The sequence below is a fragment of the Gadus morhua genome, chromosome 20 (assembly GCF_902167405.1).
Source record: "Gadus morhua chromosome 20, gadMor3.0, whole genome shotgun sequence".
Classification (NCBI taxonomy): domain Eukaryota; kingdom Metazoa; phylum Chordata; class Actinopteri; order Gadiformes; family Gadidae; genus Gadus; species Gadus morhua.
This window is the reverse complement of record NC_044067.1, coordinates 19,611,787-19,639,070: the sequence shown is the minus strand read 5'-3', so window position 1 is coordinate 19,639,070 and position 27,284 is coordinate 19,611,787. Positions and strand designations below refer to the sequence as shown.

Here is a 27,284-nt window from a genome sequence, read left to right as displayed (position 1 = left end):
GGGCATGAGTGGCCTCCCCCTCGATGTGGACGGGCGTGGCGTCAGATCCGAGATCCGAGTCGGTTCGCAGAGAATACTCGAACGCAGCATGAGTACCCGCCCCCTCCATGTGGGCGGAGTGCCGGCCCCCTCCATGTGGACTGAGTGCCCGCCCCCTCCATGTGGGCTCCGTCTGCGGGCTGCAGTCAGGGGCTTCTCTCTGGGTCCGGTCCCGGACCGCGGTCCACCTGTTAGTGACCCCCGGTCTAGAACGTCCGCACTTGCGGCCATCTTGCCAGTCAGCTGCTCACCCATAACATTGTGTTGGTAATGGTACATGTACTTTTTAAATAACCATAACTTGCTAAATTTTCCGCAGTGTTGGTTCTTATCGTGATACTGAGTGAACCATACCAGAGCCTATCCCACTGACTGTATCATTGAGTAATAAAGCATATTAATCCTGACCCAGGTAATGGCGTGTTCGATACATGCTGCTTCTTTTTTTTTAACCTAATATCACGTCACTAAGCACCCAGGTTTCATATTACGAGCCCAGAAGCCAATGTTGATATAAAGTGAACTCGCAAAACTATGCCTTGTGTGCGCACTGACTGGTTAAAAGTAATTTGACTAAACGTCGAATACATAAGTGGTCTACCGCCTGATTAAAGTTGTTTTCTGATCGTTTGCATTCATTATAAACATATTTCTGAGAATCATGGTATTCACCAGCAACAGTAGTTTGAAGCGCATTGAAAGTGAAACAAAGTTAGGGACTCCACCCCCAGAAACGAGGATGTTAAAGAAAAACTGAACCGAAAGCTTAACGATGGACGACGACGCGTACTCGTACGCTCTGCTCGTGAAGCTCGAAGAAAACAACGTTCCTAGACTTAAAAACAAACTGGTTAAATATTTCCAGAGTAAAAAAAGGGCCGGCGGTGGTGAATGTCAAATTCAGTATGAAGACAGAAATAGGACGGCAGTGCTGCGTTTCAGAAGGGAGGAAGGTAATGATGCCTCAACTCATCCTTTGCATTGAAATCTAATGTTTCGCTCGAGGGCCCCATTGGTTTATCAGGCCCAGGCCCACGCCTCGACCCGGATTCGATTACAGCCCGCGGTCCTTGGCTGCATAACTCTTGTCTCAACTCTCTCTCCCTCTCTCCCATACCTTCCTGTCTTAGTCTACAATAATAGGGATGGACCTTCTAAAGCGAATCTTTAAAAAATATAATAAAATTGTGTGGCTAACGGGGTTTGGTTTCTCATCCAGACAGGGCGAGGGTTGTGGCTCAAGAAACCCATGAGATCGTCCTGGACGAAGGGAGGTTAAAAGTGACCGTGCACTTGCCTGAGGAGAGTCCCGGGAGGCCTGTGAGTAGACGACACCACCACAGACCGACTCTGGATCAGTTATTAAATAGTCTCTTATCGGTTGACTTTGTAACACAAATGTTTATTGTGGTTTGAGTAAACGAAGCATTTTTTTATTTGTGTAATTTGTGTGAACAATGTGAATATAGGTAGGCCTATCTCGTATAAAGGAAGACGGGCGGGGCGTATATTAATACATACATAGTGTTCATTGTGCATTGGGAAAATCAACCTTGCATTTAAGGAACTGGTACGACATGGCAACATTACAACATGTAGGCCTACCTAAATATACTTAAGTATAAACAAACGTTTTGTTTATTGGGTGGAATAATGAATACAAAATATTAAATGTTTGAAATGAGGACTATTCAACCCTCAATTCTAGTTTTGAACTGTTATGGTCATTTTCTTGAGCTTATGAAATCTCATCGGAATAGAGATGTTTTGATGCAAATGTCACCAAATAAATATTGTTTATCACATTAGCAGTTCCAAAACAAAAACATAATACAAAGCACCATTACCTTAGGACAGATTATCGTATTTGTGTTTATATACGATAAGTCTTTTAAGTCTTACCATACTCCATAGCAGTTGACAACCACTTCCAACAAAGAACAAAGCAACCCGGATGGACTTGCAGCGGAGGAGGAGACCCTGGTTGAGGCGGTGAGCAGGGAAGAAAAGACAGAAGAGCCAGCATTGGGTTCCACCTCCGCTGTCTTAGAGAACGTTCCCCAGGGCATGAGCAAGGAGTTCATGGAGATGTTGGTGCTCAACATCTGCAAGAACTTCAAGTCACCGATGACCACCCAACCTGAATTCAGTTTGGAGATGCTCTCCGACACATGCTCCATTGTGGTTACTTTCTCAAGTGCAAAAGGTTTGCTTTACTCTGTATGATCTAAAAAACACATTACTTCAATAATTCTTGTTATGATATTTGCTTACATTATCATGAGCTAATGTGCAGGTCTACTCTCTGTTCTCTATTCTTCTCCAACAGAGAATAATGAGTTCATTACATGCTGCCAGACAAACAGGACCTTCTTGAATAAGAAATTAGCTGTCAGAGCTCTGGAAGTCACATCCCAAGTCAGAGTTGAGGATGTGTCAAACATCAAGGAAGACGTCCTCCTGCTGTACTTTGAGAATGAAGGTTGGGAGGTTGAACAGGTCACCCCAGATGAAGAGCAACAGTCTGCTGTGATCTCATTCAAAATGGCTACAGGTATTTATTTTAGTACTAAAAGGTAGTTGATGGAATTTAATTTGATTTAATTAATTAATTTAAAATACATAAATGGGTTAAGGCATAAAATGTATGCATACATAGGGGTGTAACGGTACACAAAAAACTCGGTTCGGTACGTACCTCGGTTTTGAGGTCACGGTTCGGTTCATTTTCGGTACAGTAAAAAATTAATTTGCTAAATATAAATGTGTTTCATAACATGTGCTTCAAGTTGTTCATAACACACTTTTGTGCTTTTACAATAGGAACATTAGACAATACAAAGCTAGAATTCTGCTCAAAAATATAAAGATTCCCCCCCCCCCCAATCTTTAGCCCTGATGACTTTCACTCAATCTTTATGTTTTTTGCCAGAAGAATCAGCTTATCCACATTATTTGCAGGATAATAACACCCAAAATTTGAGTGTACATACGTTGTACTCTACATGTTACTCCTGTATACCACAATGCAATGCGGTCGTGTTTTTCGGAGGAGAAGAAGAAGCTGAATAACTGCGAAAACGAATACATTTAATGATGGAGATTCCGGCTTTCGTTTAGAAATGTCAACAATTTATTTGGGATTCAACATAGAATATTTAACATTCAAAATGAATGTTAATCATCCAGCTTTCCTCGTGAGTGCCCGGTTTGTTTACATGATGTGGTTGCATCTGTCTGCGTCACAGAAATACCCGGCGCATTTACTGACGCAAATGACGTTTAGAAATGTTCAGCGTAGTGTCCGAATTCTCGTTTGTTCGTTCCCTAAATAGTGCACTATATCATGAACACTATATAGGGAATAGTGAGTGAGTGAATAGGGAACGGTTTCGAACACGGCTACAGTGTGAGCAACTGTGCATGTGCAGCCGCAGCATGTTCCACACATGCGGTCCTCTACTTAATATGTCCGTATGGAAACTCGTTCGGTACGCCTCCGTACCGAACCGAGCACCCCGTACCGAAACGGTTCAATACAAATACATGTACCGTTAGACCCCTAATACATACACAAATACATACAATACATTCATAGATGCATGTATACTAGGGCTTTAACGATTCCCGTCGAAAAGCAGTTCACAATGAAGTAGGTTCAGAGAGCAAATATGCACCGTTCAGGACGGTCATAGTTTATAGTCATAGTTTAAAGGTGCGGGACTTTTCAATGCTACACAGCAAGTAACAATGACGACTATCAAACACGTGGGTTAATGTGCATCTCTGGTCAGTAGAGAACATAAAGCTAGAGATTTGCGAGCAGAGTAAGCAAGGAGTTGTTAGATCCCCCAGCACCATTGAAGTCTGGGAACATAAGGATTCTGCATAGACAAATGCAAAGCCAAAATAGTGGTTGATGAATCAGTGACCATCCTGTAATTGAACTAGTTTGAGTATATCCAACATGTTGAGCTGTATAGCAACACTATGCAAATGTAACCTAATCATTTGGACCAAAAGATTAGGTGACACCCTGAAGATGAATATGGCACTAGTATATAAAAGCAGCACTGCAGACAACATGTTCGGTTGTGCACAATATCACGTTTGTTGGGGAGATCTTGGCAACCCAGAAAACATCAAATGTTTAATTTTTATTTTAAATAATAAAAAAAGCTTTATTATTAAGCTAGCTAATTGTATTTCCAAACCAATGACTTGTGTCTAGATTGTGTACATGGCAACGTATTTGTAATCAGAGTTTAATCTTTTTTTATAATCTGATCAGATTCATGTAGTGGACACAGTAGCTCCCAAACACAAGGGATTTGACCTGGGCCCCGTTTCCCGAAAGCATCATTAGCCTAAGTGGATCTTGAAGTGCGTTGTACGAGCATCGTACAGTTTTCACACCGTTTCCCGTAAGCATCGTTGGTAACAAACATCGTGAAGACGCTCGTAGCTAACGAGGACTCCAGGGGTACTCGTAGGATGCTAAGAGCATCGTTAGCCTACTATAGCCTCAGTGGCGTCACCAGCGGAAATTCTGTGTATTGGACGCGTTTTATTAAAAAACATCCAATACCACGGATTGCCGAGCTGGCGCAATTTCGCAACCAATAACAGTGGGTACCAGCGCTGATGTATTACTCATAGACTACTGTTAGATTTAAATAGCAAAGATGTTAGAAGTAAAAAAGAACATAATTAATTGCAGCAATTTAAAATTCCAAAAATACATGCGCAGCCGAAATGTACAGATCAAACGCCACGTCACAAGGCATATAATAAAATCAAATGATTCCATTGCTCTTGTGTGGGAGGTCGCTTTCGAGCTGCACTTCCTGTATCCCTCATATTGATCAATGACAGAAGACATAGGCTACTGTAGACATGCATCACGCTGAGACCAGAGAATTTCTGCATGCGTTTTTTGTTGCGATTGTTTGAATTAAGCACTGTAGGCGCTTCGGTGAGGCTGTGATTTAGTTCACTATTTATTTGACTGTGTTAGACAGTAACAAACATCCCTGACCAAAGTTAATCGTATTTGTATTCTACACTCAGACGTGAACTCCTTATTGCATGCGGGTGTCTTCATTCCAAAAAAAAATTAAAACATTCGGGAGTATGCAATAATACAAATTATTCTAAAGAGGTCAGAGACTCCGTACACAGCCCCGCCCTCTCCACCAAGAAAGCCCACGCCGTGACAAACGGGGGATTTGACCCCCTCCGTTTTACACAGGAAACTTGAGATAAGAAGGTGAAAACGCCGGGCGTACCAAGCATGAGACCGAATCAGCTTGGCAGTGTAAAAAAGACATATAGCCTACTTCATCCTGCCCAACAATATGGGCAGGTGCAGACCAAGCTCTCCTAATCGGGTCAGCAATAGCCGTGTGTCAATGCCTAGCCTCTGCGTTTGAGTTATGGAATGTTGCATTTTTAATGTCTACAAATATTTTAGACTAGAGAGTGTGCGCCAATCAATGAAACCTTATGCGGAATCAGATAAAGTCAGATCTTTGCTGCGCAAAGAACGTTTCAGATATCAGCACATTAAGATAAATGTGGTTGTCACGCAAGCGATTTTTGATTTTGTGAGTGCAGTGAACGCACGTTCCTGTTAAGAGGAGATCCGGGAAACGCTCCAGAGAAATTTACGATGGATCGCAAGATTCATCGTGAGAATGATCGTACGAGCGTGGATCCATCGTTATCGGGAAACGGGGCCCTGGTTCTTCTCTCTCCATACCCAATACAACAAACGAAAACAAAGATCACGTTGTGTTTGCGTTTGGGTTCTGGTAGAAAAGCAGACTGATTATAGCTCTAGGAAACGGGGGACGTGAACAGATAGCTTCTCCTCTATGTTCAATAGAAATCCAGAATGCAGAAATTACAATTGTAGTTGTAACGTCCAACAATTGGTTGCCGCATCAGTTCCAAATTATTTGCATAAAGTTTAAATGATTCAAACTCTCCTAGTCACTCTGGAAGTTGGATGTTTGCGCTCCTGAACAGCCACTCAGATACTAGTGGGAGGTTAGCGTAGCTTCAGGGCGTCAAGGGGAGGTCAGAGGATACTATATCCTATGCGCTGCACCTTTCATTGTCATATATAAATGTGAAATTTGAAAAAATTGAAAACGTATTCAAACAAAGGTTCAGATGAAACCCATTTCAGCAAGTGTATCACTAGTGAATGAGATAGATTTTTTGTTAACATTGACTTACCCCCACCTCTGCCACCAGGTGTGAGTGTGATTCGCCCTTACAAGGCTTTTTTGAAAATCTGCCCCTTCTGACATTACTAGTTGGCGTGTCCACCTAGATCTGTGCTGGATAGATGAGCAACGTTTAATTCAGTCCACTGGGTGGGCTGGTAGACTGATCTATCCAGCACACTTGTGGCCCACTTGTGACGTCATAAGGGGCAGATCTTCTAAACGGCTTGTAAGGGCTAATCACACTCATACCTGGTGGTATAATATGTCCCCTTTAACCCACGAGATCAAGAGAGAGTTTATATTTCATGAAAGTAAATGGAAAGAGGCCGGCCTCCAATTATTTTATTACATATGGAAAGTCTCAATGAAAAAAATTCTATCACCAGTAAAAGAAGCAAAAAATTCTACTTTTCTAACCTGAAAAAAACCTTAGAACCCCAGAGTTTTATTTAAAGTTTTAGATTCAGTCACCCTCATAGATTCAGTCTCCCACTTATTTTAATGATGCTATACAAGAGAACTGTGAAGAGTTTTTACAGTTTTTTAAACACAAAGTTGATTTTATTAGGCATCAGATCACCCCTCCAGATAGCATTTTATCCACCAGTAGAGACATTTGTATATACTTTACCAATTTTCAACCAGTTTCACGGTCCTTTTAATCCGACATTTTAACATACATTAAACCAACCACGTGCAGCCTTGATTTTATTCCCACCAAGTTTCTTAAAGAGGTTTCAAACACAGTCGAACCCTGCCTTTTATCTATTTTTAATAGTTCTTTAATCCATGGTGTTTTTCCATCTGCTTTTAAGCATTCTGCAGTCCAACCTCTTTTAAAGAAACCCAACCTAGACCCCTCTGATCTTAATTATTTTTGAACTATTTCTAAATGCCCATTTTTATCAAAAGTTATAGAAAAGGTTGTTTCCTCCCAATTTCTATCTTTCATGGCACAAAATAACTCGGAAAATATGGAAAAATAACTTTTCAGTCCAGCTTTAGAGTTATGCACAGCACTGAAACTGTCCTCCTCCAGTGCAATTTTAATTATTTTAGACCTAACTGCCGCTTTCAACACTAGATCACACAATTTTAATGAATTATCTTGAATCTTTTGTTGGTATCAGGGACACTGCACTTAGTTTGTTAATTCTTATCTTTTAACAACCTGTGCGGTCACCATCGGCAACCACTCTTCCTCTACAACCCAAATAGCCTATGGTGTACCGCAGGGTTCCATTTTAGGTCCTATTTTATTTTCAATACATATGCTCCCACTCGGCCAAATTATCCAGTTTCTCCTCCTGCTGAGACCCAACAAACTGCTGGATGGTCCATAACTTCCTCTAACTTAACAAAATCTTGTCAAATATAAATGTGAAATTTGAAAACTTAAAAACATATTCAAACAAAGGTTCAGATAAAAAGCATTTCAGTAATTTTATCACTAGTGGATGGGGAACATTTTTTGTTTAAATGATTGTTTCATTTTAAAGTGACATCTAAGTGCAAAAATCAAACAGCGTATTGAAATTGGTATCTAAAATCCTGTAAATTAAATGGTATTGTATCTAAGTTCAGTATTCTTATATCGTTACATCCCTAATACATACATATATATATATATATTTATATATAAATATAAATATCTATTTATAGATAAATATATTTACATATATAGTGGCAGATACTATACTCATATTTTATAATGGTAGTCTATTTAATTATATATTTTGTTGAATCAGTTGAATCTTTATTTCATATCATCAAGTGTATGTGAAGTTAAAATAATGTCTTTACCTCACTAGCTGTTCAAGGGATAATCAAGAAAGAACATTGCATCGGGAAGAAATGGGTCAAAGTTTTTCCATTTTACGACTCCTTGGGAACGGCTCTTTATGGCAAAGACCGACCCACACCGAAACTACCCGCTGCCTTCACTCAAAGCATATATTCCCCGCTCTTGAAGTACCTCCACCAGAAGCAGGAAGCAGCAGAGATGGTTTGCGGTCACTTGTCAGCACTCTTCTGCAAGGTAGACCTCCTACCCTCATCTGTGAGTTTCAGCCCTCTTCCAGCACTGCTCAAGCAGAAAGATGTTAAAGCCAAAGACATCAAACAGTGGAAACAATCAGTGGAGCAGGCCTTCACACAGGTCTTGTCCAGGTTCAAAACTCTGAAGCTTCAGCCTCCATTATCAGCATGGGAAGAGTGTGAATTGCAGATCAGAGAGATTGTTTTAGACAAGACCATGGAAGTCATCCCTGAGAAAGCTGAAGGTACATTGTCAGTGGTTGGCCTTGTGGACGATGTGACCAGACTGGAGCCCACGTTGAATGACCTCTTGACCAGGATTGAGAAAAGGGTGCTGAGGGAAAATTCAAGTATTACACAGGAAATTGAGATATCCAAAGTAATGTTTCACTTACTCTGTCAAGATGGCCTAGCTGAGCAATTGAAAGGTTTTTACCCAGAACTGGAAATATCATTTCAAGATAAAATTATCTTAAATGGTTTTCAACAGGAGGTTAACACAGCAGCTACTATGGTTTTTAACAGAGTGATTGCAGTAAAACGGAAGAAACTCGAGTTGGACAACACTCTTTCCCTGTTTTTGAAGGATAAGGATGAGGAAGAGCTGACAAAAAATATCTTCACATCTAATGGAATTCATGCAGCAGTTGAGAAAGATGCTACAAGCCTGAGCATCATTGCTGTTTCAGACAACATTCTGAGAAATGCTGAAGATCAACTGAAGCAAGTGCTGATCTCTAAGTACATTGATACTCATGATAGTTATGTCTTGAAGAATCCGGAGGGGCAAAAACTAGTGAAATGTTTGGAAGAAGGCAACAATACAACCTCAAAGAAGATTGTTATAACAGCATCTAGTGATCATCAATTTGAGAGAATAACAGTAGTTGGCTACAAGGATAGTGTACTACCAGCTTTCAAAGAAATTGAAGAGCACCTCCACAAGTTTGCCCAAGTTAATGAAACTCATAGGGTCAAGTCTGACACTATTGTCAAATTTATTGCAACTCAAGACAATACCTGGTCAGAAAAAGTCAAGGACAAAGTGGATATTTTGTTTGAGAAGGAGGCTGTTACCTTCAGAGGTCCTAGAGAATATGTCATGAATTGTAAAAGCATCCTAGTTTCCATGATCTCTAAAGTTTGCTTTGAGGAATATCTACTCCCCCAGCCTGGGGCAAAGGAATACTTTCAAGAAAAAAAAGACATGTATGTTTCTACATTAAAGAAGGAAACCGGTTGCTTTGTCCAGTTGGTGGAGGAGTCGGCTAGTGGACAAAATGACCTGTTTGGCAGTGTTCCTGACAAACAAAATAAAAACTTCGCCAAACCACGGGCGACCAATGTAGGATTGAGCATACACTTGGGGAATATTGAAGATGCTAAGGTAATTATTTATTTTATATATTAATTAAAGTGTTTGTATATGTACAATTGAGACAATTAAATACAAATACTATGAAACCTTGACTAGAGAGAATTCTGTTTTCCTATTTTCAGACCCAGGCGATTGTGAATGTTGTGGGAGAACACCTTGATCTGGAAAAGGGAGCCGTTTCCAGAGCTATTCTCGGTGCAGCTGGACCAAAACTTCAGGATTTGGTCAATGAACAGAGGAAAACAGGAGACATTGGGGATGTTATCGTTACGGACGGTTGCAAACTGAAAAGCAACTGGGTTTTTCATGCTGTAGTCCCTGCCTGGGACAAGCAGGGCAAGGCTGTTAAGGTAACTCATTGAACAGCGGTTATTTATATGTACAGATTTTGTAGTGCGAACCCCACTTTCTTTTGGAGAATCGATTGTGAAGTGAAAATGCATGTGTGGTATATCCTACAGATAATTGGAGGGATTGTTGAAGACTGCTTGAACAGGGCAGAGGACCAAGGTCTTACCTCCATATCCTTCCCTGCCATTGGCACTGGAAACCTCGGCTTCCCCAAAGACCTTGCAGCATCTGTAATGATGGAGGCAGTCTCAAAGTTTAACAAAGAGCCACGGTGCTTGAAGACGGTGAACATTGTTCTCTATCCGAAAGACCAAGAGACCATCCAGGTAAAAAAATATTTACATTGAAACATGTGAATCCGGATTTAAAAAATAGTTGTAAGCCTATGCTATGCAATATATTCTTGAGTTGATTTGCTTTTGGATTGTCATGATGAGTCATTGATGGCCGATCCTTTTTTGTTAACATGCAGGTTTTCACTGATGCATTAAACAAAAAGCTCCCAAAAACCACAAAGGTTCCAGCCCCTACCCAGTCCAAGTCAAGTAATGTCATTTTGTATTGTTAAAATGATACCAAGATTCAATTCACGTCTCTCGTTTAGTTAATTACTTTGAACAGCTCATCTGCTCATCTTAAGACTCACTGGGCCCTATTTTAATAGTCTGAAACGCAAGTAAGAAGCGCCAAGCGCAAGTTGCTTTGGGGGCGGTTCTATGGCGATGTTACTATTTTATTGGTGCAAAAATGACTCTTGCGCCCGGCGCAAATCTAAAAAGGGTTGGTCTGAAGTAGCCTAATTACCCGTAGGTTTGGTTTGGGCGTATCGTGCAATGAACCAATGGGAATGCCAGCTCCCATCCCCTTTAAGAGCCATGGGCGCATTTGAATCTGACAAACTGATATTTGGCAGCGCCTCTGCAGTCTCCGGTGAGACAGATGCACATGAATTTCAAACTTGAAATGGCTCAGTTTATGGTCAAATAATATGGCCTAATTCACACATGGAATAAGGTTTTCTTCCACAACTTCAGAAATACTGAGACCTAAAATAAATTTCGGCAAAGAAAAGTTAACACACATGATATGCGGTAACTGTGGATCTATTTAATGATATACACAATACAATATAATCATCGTTCCTTATCAGTATTGTATGCATTATCGACTTTTGTTCCTAATATGCATGTGTCCCCCCGTTAATATACGTTGCCATGGACTGTATTATGCGTTACGTGTTTAGTTTGCGTGTGTTTAAACAGATGGACGCACACACGCGCGCCCACATTCATTAATTATTTTACACATGCACACACGCGCGCCCGCATTCATTCATTCTTTTTAACACTCACTCACGGTAAAACAATGTTTTTTCACGATCAAATCATCAATCCTCATCAATCCTAAAAGTTATGGGCATGTACACGATGTCTGTGTCAAGAAAATATGTGTTTGCTGTACGGTGTTTGCAGAAACATTGATTTAAAAGTACAACTTATTACCGCGGTATCAGCTGTTTTCCCAAATAATTTACCAAGAATGTGTGGCTAAGTAGATGAGAGAAGCAAAGTGTATGCGCGAGGTGCACAAGCAACATTATGCATGCGCCGGGAACGTTTGCGCCAGAACATGCCTCCTCCTTTCGCCGAACCGCCCCTTGGGGTGCAAGATCATTCCCTATATATATATATTTTTTTGTCAGTGTGTCAATGAAAGAACGTCGCGATTCCAGCCAAGAATTTCTTTTGATGAAACGGCAGGAAAATGAGAAGATGTCCATATTGTCCATGATTTTTTTAGTTAATATAATTTGTTTGAAATTGTAAATAATTATACTTGAAGAAAATACTTTTGTTTTCGTCGGTAGTTGCAAACTAGCAACGACACATGCGCCAGTGAGAAAGTAAATTGCGCCGGATGCAAGATAGGGCCCACTATGTCTTATTGTGAGATCAAGGTGTATTTTCTGCATGTGCATTTTATCCTGCAAGATTGTTTATCTTGTTCATGGTGATTGTTTTGTGTCACAAGGTCTCTTCTCCAAAGTCACCTCAGCTTCGGGGCTGCATGAGATTACAATCGGACATGTGAGAGTACAGGTTGTGTTGGGGGACATCACTAAGGAGACCACTGATGTCATCGTCAATTCTTCCAACGAATCATTCAGCCTCAAGTCAGGTAATACTAGTTCAGGAGACATGCTTGGGTAAAATAATATATCTTATTACTAGGGATGTGAATAACTCAAATTTTTCATTGTCGAATAATTGGTGGGTGTTATGAATGAATAATCGATTATTCGATGTGTGCCGACATTCACAAAGGCAGCCATGGATCGTTGGCAAGAAATTACAGTATCTTAAACGGAAAAAACAACTACCTGCTTAGTAGTTCCATTCAAATTGTCTGTTTAGCCATCAAAACGAGAGCTGGTAAATTGTGGAAAATACATTAAACTGTAATCCGAAAACGCGGTTATATGCTATAGGATATAACCGCATTGTCTGATTACAATTTGAAGAATAATCACCGCGCCATTCGTTTCAATGGGAATCGCGACGGTCTATACTTTCAACATAAAGTGTACATATTTATAATTTGAAATTCATCCCAGCCTTTATACCATAGATACTCTAGGGTTCTTAGCATATAACCACGTTTTCGAATTAGTTTAATGTAACAGTAAGCTGACAACATCGCTAATTAACACTGCAACTGCAAATTAACCACACAGAGATAACTGGCAAACTATGGCAACAAATTTTCTTTTTGTGATCATTCTGCGTGCGCATCCGCCGTGTTGATAAACAAATGATCCCCCTATAAATGAATGGTCTTAATTTATTTTCAAGTGACCATGGTATAAGCGGGATAATGCCCTTGGACACCTGTCCAACATTTGTTCCATTCGTTAATACTTGTTTATTTGAATGGATAAAAATGTTCGGTCCAAATTTTAAAAATCGACTTTGACCCTCGGGAACGAATAATCGAATAATCAAATATTCTGACCCATCCCTACTTATTTCAATGGTTAACTCTTACTCAGGTACAACTTATAGTTATACGGACATAAAAATGGATGGAGATTAGTATCTATGAATGTCTTTTGTCTTTCTCATAACCCAGGAGTGTCCAAGGCAATTCTGGACGCAGCTGGTCCAACTGTAGAAAATGAATGCAAAAATCTAGGTAAGGACCATTCAATTTCACAGGCCAAGCCTTTGAATATATTTTTTATATTTTATTTTTTTAATTTTTCCACAAAATCAGAGAGCTGGGGCATAACAGTTATCTCGCTATCGCAGATCAGATACAGGATCAATGTGTTTCAACTACGTTTCCCAATACTTCCATAACTTTAGACTACTGAAACAAAGTTTAGAAATATATACTGTTATTGCTAATAACAGGGGTGTTTTTTAGGAGATTTAAAAGGATTTTGCCAGTTTGTAAAGACCCCAGTTGAATTATGACATTGAATATGTCAAGATGTAAATCAGCAGCGATTTTTGTTCAACTCACCTACTCTCATATGACATTGGGCAGCTGACCCCAAACGAGTGTTTTGCGGCTACCATAGGTAGATTACCAAACCAGGTAAGTGCCTAGGAACTGTGTTTTGATCCTGTGTGTAAACAGGATCAAGTTTTGATCCTGTGTGTACACGCCACTGTTCATGCTATGTGCTATGTTATAGGCAGTGATAATCCTGAATTCTGAATACATGTATTGACATGCTACAATACCGGACTAGAGAAAAACATTTACATTTGTTTATTGGAATATAAAATGTTCTTTCATTGACACACTGACAAAAAAATATATACCGATACAGTTCCTGCCATCTAGCACAATGACAGGGTAGGTTTAAGTTCTCTCTTTCTCTCTCACAATCACACATAGGGCCCTATTTTAATGGTCTGAAACGCAAGTGGGAAGCGCAAAGCGCAAGTAGCTTTGTGGGCAGTTCTACGGCGCTATCGCTGTTTTACAGGCGGAAAAATGAAGCTTGCGCCACGGCGCAAGTGTCAAAAGGGTTGGTCTGAAGCAGCCTAATTACCCGTAGGTGTGGTTTGGGCGTAACGTGCAATGAACCAATCAGAGCGTTTTCTCGCATCCCCTTTAAGAGCGATCGGCGCTTGTTCCATGGCGGATTGCTATTATGATGGCGGATTTGCTAGGCGCACGCCAAGAAAGGCTCACAACAGATGATGTCCAGAGGAGGGAGAAAATAATTTATTTTTCGGCTAAATTTCCTTCAAATCTTTGCAACTTTTCATTTTTCGTTTTGTATTATTTTTTTTCATTTATGCCTACGAACATTTGGACAAGTCGAATAAAAAATGTCTCAAGGACATTCCGATGTTTTGGGCTCACTTTCTCTGAATCACAAGGTTATGAATGCATGGTAATAATTGTACAATGTAGCTAAACAATAGAGCGGAGATGTCATTAGTTTGCGTACCTCACTATATACGATGCAGCTCCTCTGACAGATGAGCTCTCCTCTCCCGTGCTGCTGCTGGGGCATTTGGACGTAATGGCGTCGGCACATGCAGTTCAGCATCACGTCTCCTTAAGTCCTCTCTAATCTATCCTCATTAATGTCATCGACACATCCATGATTCATGGCAATGTTGTGTAAAACACAACATGCCACAAAGAATGCTGCGACTTTTTGAGGACCATACTGTAAAGTACCACCTGACCTATCCAAACACCTGAAGCGCATTTTCAGTATTCCGAATGTACGTTCAATTACACTGCGTGTTTGTGTGTGTTTGCTGTTGAATACAATTTTGCGCACTGTTGCTGGCATAAGAAATGGGGTCTTGAGCCATGTCTTCAATGGATAGCCGTTGTCCCCTAACAGCCACCCATCCAAGGGTGGATTCCCCTCGAATATGGCAGGAATGGTCGAGTTTGCCAATATGAAAGAGTCATGGCTTGAGCCAGGGTAATTAGCAAAGACATGATTTATTCTACTCATTCGATATTATTCGATATTATTCTTATTCGATATTAATCGAATGAGTTCCCTACCGGTTTATGTATATGAGTGCGTTTACTGATGGGGCACGTAGCTGCACATGGGTGCAGTCTATAGCACCAAGGACGCCAGGGAACCCATCCAAAACTCCAAAAAAAATTGAACTTTCAACGCTCCAACGCGTGATGCTTAGCCGCGATAGCCAATCAGCGTGGAGTTTGACCCGACGTCACTGGCACAGAGTAGTGATGCTTGCACAGAAGCATACGGCCGACATCTTTCTTTATTCTGGGTGGAAATAGTAACATAGTTATGCCATTAAATGCGTTTATGTAAAAAAATTTAGCGAGAAATGTGCATTTTACTTTCATAATGTTCGCTCGGTGAATCTGAAGGATGTTTGGTTTGATAGTTATGACGAAGAAGGAACGCTCCATTCACTTGCATGGACAGCGTCTCTGGTTGCTAAGCAACCTCAACGTCTTGGCGGACTATATCTCTGCTGATCAACACTACGAATGCTGGAAACACAACACAAGTTATTTAACCCGATTATTGTTATTTATATCCGAGATTATTTAATCGAACCCGATCTAAGCTCTATCATGCACCCGAACACGGCGGCGTTTGGGTTTCCTACCTCAGACTCCTAAATCCAGCGCAGCCACAGGCGCGTTAGGCGCGTTGAACCATTTTTGTGACACACAATGATCAAGCGTGAAGTTAGGCACGTTATACGCGTTATCCAACGCGAGTAACGCGTTTGGTGTGGCCGTAGCATTAGATCAGGGGTTCTCAAAGTTTTGACAGCTGAGGGCCAATTTAGGAACCCAAATTTTGACTGAGGGCCGCCAATGGAAAAAAAATCTGGCAGGAAACGCCGTCAGCATCCCAGTGGTGAAAAAAACATTGCTCCGTGGACCTCTGGGAGTGAGTTCAAGTGAGGTCTAAATTAGGGCTGCACGATATGGGCAAAATATGATATCCCGATATTTTTTGGCTGAATGGCGATATACAATATCTATCTCGATATTTTCTAGAGTGGGTTAGATGGTTTTTTTGTAAGTCAAAAGCCAAATGTGAGATGTTGCAAGCACTTTTATTAAAACATAGGTCAGTATTAATGCAACATGTGATTTTATATCGTTATTTTCAACAGAATTGAGTGAACATGTTTAAAAAAAAGGGATGTTTTTCACCTTCTTCACAAAATAGTCACCTATGCAAAACATTATAAAGCTGTAGGTTACACACATTAGCTACCAATAAGAGCATTGGCTTCGTCGCATTGTCCTGCGTACTACGGTGAGGGTTTCAGTGCGCCGTAACTTTAATCCCCCGCCCCCTCCCTCCTCCGTTACATTTGGGAACATGTTTGGTTTAATTTCGCTTGTTTTGTATATTTTAATTAATTAATAAAGAGCGTCACCAGAGGGCGTCCCCAACACATTTGCAGAGCGCCGGCCCTGGTTTCGGGGCAGAAGAAACTGTCGCGGCCGGTGATGCAGCAGCACAGCCACGGAGTTTTACGCATTCCTCATACTGCACTTTGTGCCGCTGCTGTAAATGGTGGAACAGATTTGTCGTGCTTCCACTTTTAGTCGCAATGGTTTTGCTACAATCTACAGATGACCTGCAGCTGCTGCTCATCTGTTTTTTTTAAACCCAAACTATTTCCACATTATGGAGCCGTTGTTTCTCCTTTTTGAAACAATTTCGTCTCCCACCGCCGTCTCGTTTTCTTTACGGGTATCATCCATGCGTGTTGCGTTGTGAGGGGGCGGCGGGGGCGGGAATGAGGCGTCTTTGCACACGGCACGTTCGGAAAGACGGAGGGGGAGGGGTCGCGCTCACAGTCTCCAAGGCAAGCGCTGCAGACGCTTGAGGGGGAAACTGACCATTTTAACGCTTATCGATATAAACTACATTGTCAAATCTTGTATCCCCTTGGAAATTATATCGATATATCGTGCATAGCCGATATATCCTGCAGCCCTAGTCTAAATCACGAAACTGAGGTTCATCCTTTCAAAGTAATGTACAGTCGGATTAAAACTAACAAATGTAACAGGATTTAATTAAAAGCTAGAGAGAGTCGACTTTTCTCTTTATATTTGTTTAAATTAATATTGATATAATAATAACTTTTTTTTCTTTTTTTTTTTTTTTAATTACACCCGTATGTCATTGCGGGCCGCCAAGAATGTTTCTGCGGGCCGCTATTGGCCCACGGGCCACACTTTGAGAACCAATGCCTTAGATGAAACCTTCACAGGGTGGACTTGTGTACATGGCCAAGTACAGCATTGCCATCGTTCAACTATTTTTTGACCTGTGCAGTGAAGTAATGACTGAAGTCACTTCTGCAAATTCTGTAAATTATTATTACTAGAGTTAGAATAATGTTAGAAATAAAAATAAACCTTGCATCGCATGAGTCATCACGTTTTGAGGGACTACTTTCTCAGCAGCAGCGGAATTTAACCTAGGTATCAGTCCGCCGCTGCCGTAGCCTACTACCAGGAATGTAACACTGCTACTGAGACTAGAGTTGGCTCGGTCGCGAACGAATCAGTTCAAATGAACGATCTTTAAGACGAACAAATTAAACTGGTTCCTCTCTCTCATTCGTCTCGTTCATCTCGTTCGTCTTGTTCGTTCTCAGACTCGACTCCTCCTAGACCCACTAGTCGCTGACTCGCTGACACTTTGTTCACTGACTGTGTGAGTGGTGAGGAGGGACCGACTGAGAGATGTCACGACTCACGAGAGCCAGCCAATCGCATTCTGTTTTAGGACTGAGTCTAGGACGCTCTCATTGAATTTTAGCCAATGAGAGACAGATATCAACCGGTTTCTTGGGGAAAAACAAATGGGCCTAGTAATCTATTATTCACATTGGCTATCTGTTGCATTGACGTATTTAAAGGATACATTGAATATATTTATATTTTGAAATTCGTCCCAGCCTTTACACATCATTTTTCACAACCAACCAGCTCTCGTTGTGAAGACTAGTCACCGCGCCATTCGTTTCAATGGGAATCGCGATGGTATACTTTCAACATAAAGTGTACATATTAATCATTTGAAATTCGTCCCAGCCTTTATACCACATATACTCTAGGCCTAGGTTATATAGCATATAACCGCGTTGTCTGATTACAGTTTAATTCATTTTTTAATTCATTGCATCACGGAGAGGCCGTTTCATATGTTAACAATCAGACGAGTGTTACAGTGTGTGAAACCGGGTTCACCTCAATAGATTTGAAGGACGCATACTTCCACGTCACAGTGACCCCAAACACAGGAAATTCCTGCGTTTCTCATTCCAGGGGTCACACTACCAGTACAACCGTCTCCCGTTCGGCTATTCTCTAACCCCACAAACGTTTTCCGTGGAGACGTGGAGACGGCTCTCCAGCCGCTGCACGCAACAGGAATAAGAGTATTGTTATACTTGGACGAACTACTTTTGCTGGCTCGCTCCAAGGATGAAGCAGCTATTCAGACAAAAAAGCTGGTAATTCACCTGCCAAATTTAGGCTTCGCCATAAATTAGAAGACAAGCTGCCCCTCCCCTCACAGAGTGTGATGTATTTGGGGGTAGAGCTGGATTCAGCTGTAATGAGAGGACGGCTCTCCCAGCAAAGGATGGAGACGCTGTGGTCTCTCCTCCACCGCTGTTCCCCGGGCAGCGTTGTGACAGCCCTCTCTGTCATGAGGCTGCTGGGCATGATGTCAGCCGCTCACACGCTGGTGCCGCTGGTGCCGCTGGGGCTGCGGCGGCTGCAGAGACCCCGATTTGACCCACTGGGGCGATCCCCGAACCCTCACGAGAGGAGTGCCGTTGGGCAGAGCAATGTCACACATCTCAGTGTTCACGGATGCTTCTCTGTCAGGCTGGGGAGGAACACGTGAGTTTCATGTAGTGGGCGGCGTTTGGCCACCCCCCGTGACCATGCATATAAACGCATTGGAGGTCCTCACTGTGCTGAAAGTGATCCAACACTTTGCCCCAATGTTAACGAATCAACACGTAATGATTCGCACGGACAACAAGGCGACAGCATTGGATTTAGTCTTGAGCTGCACAGGGATCTGTTTATGAGAGCCTAATGCCGCGTTTCCACTGCAGGGTGCGGTACAGTTCGGTTCGCAAAGGTGCGGTACGGATTGTGTTTCCACCGCCAAAAGTGGGCGTGACCCGGACTGAGCCGTACTCGTTTTGCCCTCGTTTTCAGTACTCCTCCGTTGGGGTACTGAAAACGAGACGATGAAACTTTAGGATTCGCAAACAAAACTTTTTGATTCGCAAACAAAACTTTTGGATTCACAAACAAAACTTTTGGATTTGCAAACAAAACTTTTGGATTCCCATTAATAATTTTTTTATCACATTAATTTATCTTGCAATAAAACATTTTTTGATTGCAGTGTCGATAGTTTTGCTCTCAAATCTATTTTTTGATTGCAGTGTGGAAAGCATTGCTCTCAAACCTATTTTTGGTACTGTCGGCGGTGGAAACGCGACCTCAGAACTGAGCTGGGCTATACCGCCCCCTCCCTCCCGGACTGAGGCGATCCGAACCGTACCACACCCTGCAGTGGAAACGCGGCATAAAACACCCGGGACCCCCACCATCATTGCTAAATCAAGTCTATTATCTTGCTGATATGTTAAACATCCAATGATCAACTACACCACCATCCCGCTGCGTTTGGTTCAAGTTGTACTGTCGACGTTTGAGAATGAGAAAGAGTATGGAGGTAGATTTGTGTCTTTATTATGCAATCAAAAATAATAGGTTTGAGAGCAAAACCTTCCACACTGCAATCAAAAAATAGGTTTGAGAGCAAAACTTTCCACACTGCAATCAAAAAATTGATTTGAGAGCAAAACTATCGACACTGCAATCAAAAAATGTTTTATTGCAAGATAAATTAATGTGATAAAAGAATTATTAATGGGAATCCAAAAGTTTTGTTTGCAAATCCAAAAGTTTTGTTTGAAAATCCAAAAGTTTTGTTTGCAAATCCAAAAGTTTTGTTTGCGAATCCTAAAGTTTTGCTTGCGAATCCAAAAGCTTTGCTTGCTGTTGAGCTGAATCTCGTGGGCGGGACCTACGCCGAAAGATGTAAGACACGTCTCTATTGGCCAGTCTCGATCGGAGCGACAGCTTGGCAACATCCACAGTTAGTAACGAGAGAGGGAGTTTTGAAGTCCATGATGTTGCAGAGCGGGAATCGGGAGCTCCCTCTCTCGTTACTAACTCTGGATGTTGCCAAGCTGTCACTCCGATCGAGACTGGCCAATAGAGACGTGTCTTACATCTTTCGCCGTAGGTCCCGCCCACGAGATTCAGCTCAACAGCAAGCAAAGCTTTTGGATTCGCAAGCAAAACTTTAGGATTCGCAAACAAAACTTTTTGATTCGCAAACAAAACTTTTGGATTCACAAACAAAACTTTTGGATTTGCAAACAAAACTTTTGGATTCCCATTAATAATTTCTTTATCACATTAATTTATCTTGCAATAAAACATTTTTTGATTGCAGTGTCGATAGTTTTGCTCTCAAATCTATTTTTTGATTGCAGTGTGGAAAGCATTGCTCTCAAACCTATTTTTGATTGCAGTGTGGAAAGTTTTGCTCTCAAACCTATTATTTTTGATTGCATAATAAAGACACAAATCTATCTCTATAAAAGAGAGAGGCGCTGAGTCTGAGAACCATGCATTCCATCATCCGATTCCAAAAACTCGACTGAACAGACGAACGAACGAACGATTCGCGAACGACCCCTCTTGGCGAACTGAATGACGCGAACTGAATCACGGAAACGAATCACAAAATCCAACCCTAGCTGCAATGCAATGCAATGCAAGGTTGGTTTTATTTCTAACATTATTCTATCAACACAGACATTTACCGTCTGGCGTTATGCATTAGTTGATTTGCCTCGGATGGAGTGGGTAAGACTGTTTTATTAGCAGGCTAGTATTGCCCGTACCGTGCGCTAGCCTAGCACGAGCAAACTCTGCAACTAGAAGGACTGAATGAAATGTGTTGAAAACCGTCTCCAATGATAAAGAACACCAAGGCTAAATTGAGAATCAGGCCCTATGTCCAAAATTCCGAACTACCCCTTTAATGAGCGAGCGTACGATAATATGATTCAATATAAGCAATACTTCATTTGAGCCGGATCCTGCTGGAACCAGATCCGGCACCTCTTAATTTTGGCCTCCTTGTGTTCCGGTACTTATTTTGGCAGATCCGGTACCTCTCAAAAAAAATAAAAACATATTTTAAATGAAATAATAATATGCATATTTAAATTTACAGAACAAAGAATTTCATGTTGTTTATTAAGATTTAACGTAATTTGAAACAGTCGCCCGAAACTTTTGAAATTCGCCGCATCTGAGGAGCAAGCAGAGAGGAAAAAACAGTTACCATGCATGACCACATGCGTGTGCACCGCCGCCACGCACAAGTTAATAGAAATTATAAATATCACAGAGCAGGATTGTGAACGTTTACAATATTTCATGTCCATTTAAAATCAGTTAAATGTGTCAGCGTTGGCCTACTAACTATTTTTAAATAAGATATTGATCCTGCGCACCTCCTCTCCTCAACGGAATTTGTTTAAGATATAAAACAATTGAATTGAACATTAAAACAGATGTATATTAGTTTTTAAATAAATATTTGGAAATGAAACTTCAAGTTTCCCGCAGGTCTGCCTCTCTGGTATTGAGTGGGTCTCCAGGATCGCACTCTGCACAACCCAGTCGGTAAAAAAGTCACTGTCACGCATGACTCCGTAATCAACGCTTTCCAAGCATCGGTGGTGATGGCAACTTTCTCCGCTAAGGACAGGATCTCACGGAAGGAGGCTGCTGCTTCGCTGCACATTCTCTCCAGCCGCAGAGTCGTAGTTTGGCGACAGGGCACTGTGTAATCCGGCTCAAGAAAAGCGATCAGATCGCGGAAGACTAACACGTCACGTCTCTAGGCTGCCGTGTTTAAAATAGCATTCATATGCATCAGTTATATTCTAAATTTAATTTACAGAGCAATCCCTGCAAAGTATTTAGGTTAACTATATAAGAGACTAGGATTAGTGTGTGTCTGGCAGGGGGGGAGGGGGGGGGGCGTGCCATCACGATGGTGGCCCTCCATCGTGATGTCAGTCAGCCATCACGACGGACGATGACATCGTCCATCGGCACAACCCTAGCAGGCAGTGTATTTTTTTTTGTTCCATTACCTCTAACCCCGTATTAAGTTGCCGGATCCACCCCCCCTATGCGTTCCAGGACCTCCCACTATACAAATGTACGCAGTTACGCAGGAAAGCAATGAATATCAGTGAAATGTTAAATGCATGCTGTTGAATGTCTCGTCAATCTGTCTCGTTCTTTCATGGTTCATTCTCCACCCGGGACCCCCGCCATCATTGCTAAATCAAGTCTATTATCTTGTTGATATGTTAAACATCCAATAATCAACTACACCCCCCATCCCGCTGCGTTTGGTTAAAGATGTAATGTTGTGTTGATTGATGACCGACTTCCACGATCGTTTGAGAATGAGAACGAGGGAGAGGCTGAGTCTGACTGACTCAGCTGAGAACCGTGCATTCCATGATTCGATTCACCGTTACCGGAAACTCGACTAAACGAACAAATGAACTAACTATTCTGAACGACTCTTCTAGGCGAACTGACCGACGCAAACTGAATGAAGGAAAAGAATCATTGAATCCATCACTAGTGTGTGTGTGTGTGTGTGTGTGTGCGCACGTGTGTGTGCGCTTCCGTGTATGTGTCGCTGCCTTTGTGCTGACTTGCGGTGTGTGCGCGTGCTTGTGTGTGTGCGTGTAGTGTGTGTGCGCATGTGTGTGCGTGTCCGTGTATGTTCGTACACATGCGCGCTTGAGTAACTTGAGTAACTGGTGCAACAGGCCTGCTATTATTTTATAGTAGTAAGATGTGTTGGAGCTCTTTTAATAGTGGAGAGACAGCACGCCCACTATCTTTGTCGCTATAACCCTCATTCTAGAAGTTACATTTATAAACACACACTCATTTTAGTTTGAAACCCATTTTGTGTTAAATGTGTTAAAATCAATAGAACCACCATAAAAGTACTTTTGAAATGTTTTGAGGTGAAATATTTCAGTCAAAACACAATGATCACTGCAGATGATAGTTCTTCTTTACAGTTAATAGTAAAAATTTAAATTATATTATATGAATAGGTGGACAGCCAAACACCGGAATGATATTGACAACGCCAGGAAACCTGATGTGTAAAAAGATACTCCACTTGCTTGGACGCAGCAACCCCCAGGATATCCAAGATACGATGAAAGCTGCTCTTGTATTGGTTGAACAAAACCAATACACTTCTATCTCTTTTCCTGCTCTGGGTACAGGTGAGATGGAGCGTGTCAATTTAATGCTTAGAGACCAGATGTATGACTATTTAATAGTATGTTCCACTATTATTAGTAGTCTACCAGTAATTATTACTACCAACACCAATCATTTTTAAATGCTGACCTAAATAACTAATATTGTGTCTCATTTTTAAGGTCAGGGAAATGCCCAGGCAGGGAAGGTAGCCGATGCCATGTTAGATGCAGTGGTGGACATGGTGTCACAGAGTGCTTCGGGTTGCCTGAAGGAGGTCCGCATCATCATATTCCAACAGGCCATGATGAAGGACTTCCATAGTAGAATGGAAAAGAAAGCAGGCTCTGACATGCCCAATAGTTCGCTACTTGGAAAATTGAAAGGTAAGCAACTTAATAATCCTAATGCTTTGAAACAGCGGTCAGCAACCAATGGCTCACGTGTAATAGTTATTTCCTTGAATGGGTGTCACCATGCCAAAGCATGGGAACGTGGTCACTGACCATAATAATTATTATTCCCCGATTAAAATGATTTTTTTTTTTTTCTGGAAATGTGTCTGAAAAGGTTGGGTCATCACTTTACCAACTTCATCTGGTTCTATGATGCTTCCCTTTCCCGTAAGAGCTGGTCCAGAACAGTTAAAGTCTTTTGATTGCTCTCTACTCTGTTGCGGTGTGCGGGCAAGGTTTCAGGAGAACGACACAACTTGTTGTTCTCCTGAGAGCTGTTGCGGTGTGCGGGCAAGGGACCTTGCCCGCACACCGCAACAGTAGCATACTTTATTAAACAGCTAATTGCGTCACTGTGTATGGCTTAAGTTCCATGAACTTCCTTTCCTAAGAACGCTTGGATTCCGTGATCTTAGCGGAGGTTATTTTCCTGCAGTGCCGGTCTGGCGTATGTGCGCACCCCTCCTCAGCTCTCTCCTCTGTATGGAGTAGTAGTTTATTTGTATTTGTTAATAGCTCATTAACAAAATATACAGCCACTAAACTGAAAGAGGGGGAACATACAGTTAAATGAGTATAGCATACATTCAAATATATAAAATATAAAATATGCAATACCAATCCACATTGGATAACCATGCATTTCTTTAGGACATTAAATTAATTGCTGACCCTTGTTCTAAAGTAAATGACAATTAGTCTGGGAGGAGTTTTCTAGGTGGATTATTTTAGAGAAAGCTATTAATAAAACATCAGTGTCTTACTTTCTATAGAGAATAATGGAATATTTGCAAGTTCATTGTCAACAGCTACATTTTGTCATGAATCGGAATCAGAATTATATTCTGGATAATCAAGGAAGTGACTTGGTGAGGTTGGTGCATAAACAGTTGTCAAGTAAAAGCATTTTAACTGTTGTGTTTTGTTTTTGATGGTTGATGATTGATGGTTTAGGAAGCATCTCAGCATTTTTCACAGGTGGAGGAAGTGAAGCCAAGCAACAAAAACACAATGACTTTCCCTACGAAGATCGCCAAATTGAGCCGGCCCACTTCCACATATGTGGTAGTTCACAGGCTGAAGTAAACAAGGCGAAAACATGGATCAAGGATCTGATATCCAAGGAGCATACCAATAACTCCATTAAAGACAGAGCAATTCTCCGTTTATCCAATGCAGACATCCAGCGCATTATGGACATTCAGAATACCATGAACGTTAGTGTGCAGATTGAATCTAACGATGCATGTATTAACATAGAGGGGCTCACAAAAAACGTGCTAAAAGCCAACACTGAAATACAGGAGATGTTGAAGAAAGTCAGAGATAAAGAAGAGATCGAGAAGATTCTAGAAACCGTTGACTGGCAGTACCAGCTTCAGGGGCTTCAATTTCAGACCTTTGACGACAACTCCAAATTCCTGCTTGAGCAAGCTCACCACAACCAGCAGCCTCATATAGATGTAGACATCCAGGGCCGAGTGCACACGGTTGATGTGCAAAATGGAACTGCCACCGACAACCAAGGCAACAGCATAGATATCAGACGCCATGACTTGCTGAAAGGTATGTTTTTCTAACTATGAATAATTAATGGTTGGTAAAATGGAAGATAGAGCAATGATATGAAAATTGTATAATTTTGAATCTGAGATTGAATACATCTCCAAAATAATGTATGATTGTAACATTACAGATCAAGATGTTGTAAACTTGCCAAAGCACTGGGAAATAATGCCAAGCGGCATTTCATGTCAAAGTTTCACCGTCTTGCCCAAATCTCCGGAATACAATGAAGTACGACAACTCTTCAAGGCCACAGTCCAACGAAATGTTATTAAGGTACATTGAATTGGTCAAGGATTAGAGTTTACCTGAAGGGACGTGACTTTTCCAAGTTATTAATGTTTAACTCCTACCTACCATCAATGAATTAATTTCCAGTGAGAACAATCAATTAAGCTTTTAAATACAATACAACACAATACTAGTATAATAGTTTCGTACATTATATAATGTGTTTTCAACCATCAGATTGAAAGGATTCAGAATCCCGTTTTGTGGAAGAGCCTTCAGCTTAAAAAGGCTGATATGGAAGCAAGAAACGGTCACAAGAACAACGAGAGGCGCCTCTTCCATGGAGCCTGCTCAATCTCTATCCAAGATATCAACCAATACGGTTTCAACAGGAGTTACGCAGGAAAGAACGGTGAGATAAGACTTGACCATATTATTGCAAGCATCACACTAGCTTCTTGTTTCTGAGACAATAGGTATGGCAACATGTTATATATGAAGTTATGCTAACACTCCCCACTGTCAAAGGAAAAGCACACTTTGAAAAAACGTATTTTAGATGAAAAGTGATTCAAGCCGGTAGGTTACATAAGTGACATGGATTGATGGATTGCTTTCTATCAATAGTCTAGTGAAAGCTTGAACAGCATATAGCCTTGCCCCTACATGTCAAAATGTGTCTACCTTAAGTGTGGCAAAGGATTTTTAATACATTTTGATAATAATGGGTAGGGTCTGACTAAAACAGGGTGTTTTGTTAACCCTTCAATTCAGCTTCATCCCACCTCAGCCAAATAACTCATCTTTTTTCTCCCAATTTCAGCTGCCTGCTATGGCAATGGCACATATTTTGCTATCAACGCAAATTATTCTGCCCAGGATACTTATTCTAAGCCGGATGCTCAAGGGCAGAAGTGTGTGTATCTGTGTCGTGTTCTGACGGGAGATTTCACCAAAGGAACTCAGGGCATGCTCGTGCCTCCAACAAAAGCCTCCTCCGCTTTGCATTACGACAGTGTTGTCAATGATATCAACAGCATTCAAATGTTTGTCATTTTCCATGACACTCACGCTTATCCGGAATATTTAATAACATTCAAGTAGGAGAACACATGAGAGATTGCCAAATTACGCTTCTTTACACACATTGACTGACTATTGTTTTATTTTTTATTTTTTTTCCACTGTGATACTCTTTAGCACTACGATGTGTGTGCAATCAGCCATGTCAACACTTAAAAATAATGATAGTGTTGCCTGAATTTTAAAAAGGTGAAGGCTGTAATATATAATACAAAATTATGTCTGGTGATGTATCTGATGTTGTAAGCAGGAGGATATAAACTCATGCAAGGCTTTATCAATGTTCATGGGCCATTCCCAAATCCAAATGTAATGATAACATTTTATAGTACACAGGTTAAGATTTGATTTTTTTTGCGTCCTTTCCTATCTGTAAACATGAGAAACTTGAGAAAAATCCCCAATCCCTACCTTCTCCTTAGCCTGACTAAACCACGTCTGAGCTTTCTAACTCTGAAACCAAATTAAAGCTTTCTTAAATTGCCA

The 27,284-nt window shown here is 41.2% G+C and overlaps 1 protein-coding gene across 2 annotated transcripts; it reads left to right on the top strand.

Annotated features, from left to right (window-relative positions):
• The first annotated feature begins 781 nt into the window (after positions 1-781).
• LOC115532943 (protein mono-ADP-ribosyltransferase PARP14) lies at positions 782-27,284 on the top strand. 2 transcript variants are annotated; one of them, XM_030343043.1, is made up of 16 exons: positions 782-992; positions 1,259-1,359; positions 1,957-2,245; positions 2,369-2,593; positions 8,087-9,699; positions 9,813-10,040; positions 10,152-10,367; positions 10,514-10,586; positions 12,073-12,219; positions 13,171-13,233; positions 23,310-23,486; positions 23,646-23,849; positions 24,873-25,484; positions 25,615-25,760; positions 25,953-26,127; positions 26,539-27,284. In XM_030343043.1, the coding sequence occupies exons 1-16, from the start codon at positions 812-814 to the stop codon at positions 26,817-26,819; spliced, it is 4,731 nt and encodes a 1,576-aa protein (XP_030198903.1). In that variant the 5' UTR covers positions 782-811; the 3' UTR covers positions 26,820-27,284. The 2 variants fall into 2 exon arrangements, with proteins under 2 accessions (XP_030198903.1, XP_030198902.1); XM_030343042.1 differs by having other exon boundaries at positions 1,954-2,245.

What these genes read in the sequence shown, in the direction of transcription:
- LOC115532943 (XM_030343042.1), top strand. Translation starts at nt 812, where the DNA reads ATGGACGACGACGCGTACTCGTACGCTCTGCTCGTGAAGCTCGAAGAA. An exon ending in AAATGAATGCAAAAATCTAG is followed by an intron (nt 13,234 to 23,309) that starts GTAAGGACCATT and finishes TTATATGAATAG; the next exon opens with GTGGACAGCCAAACACCGGA. An exon ending in TCCAACGAAATGTTATTAAG is followed by an intron (nt 25,761 to 25,952) that starts GTACATTGAATT and finishes TTCAACCATCAG; the next exon opens with ATTGAAAGGATTCAGAATCC.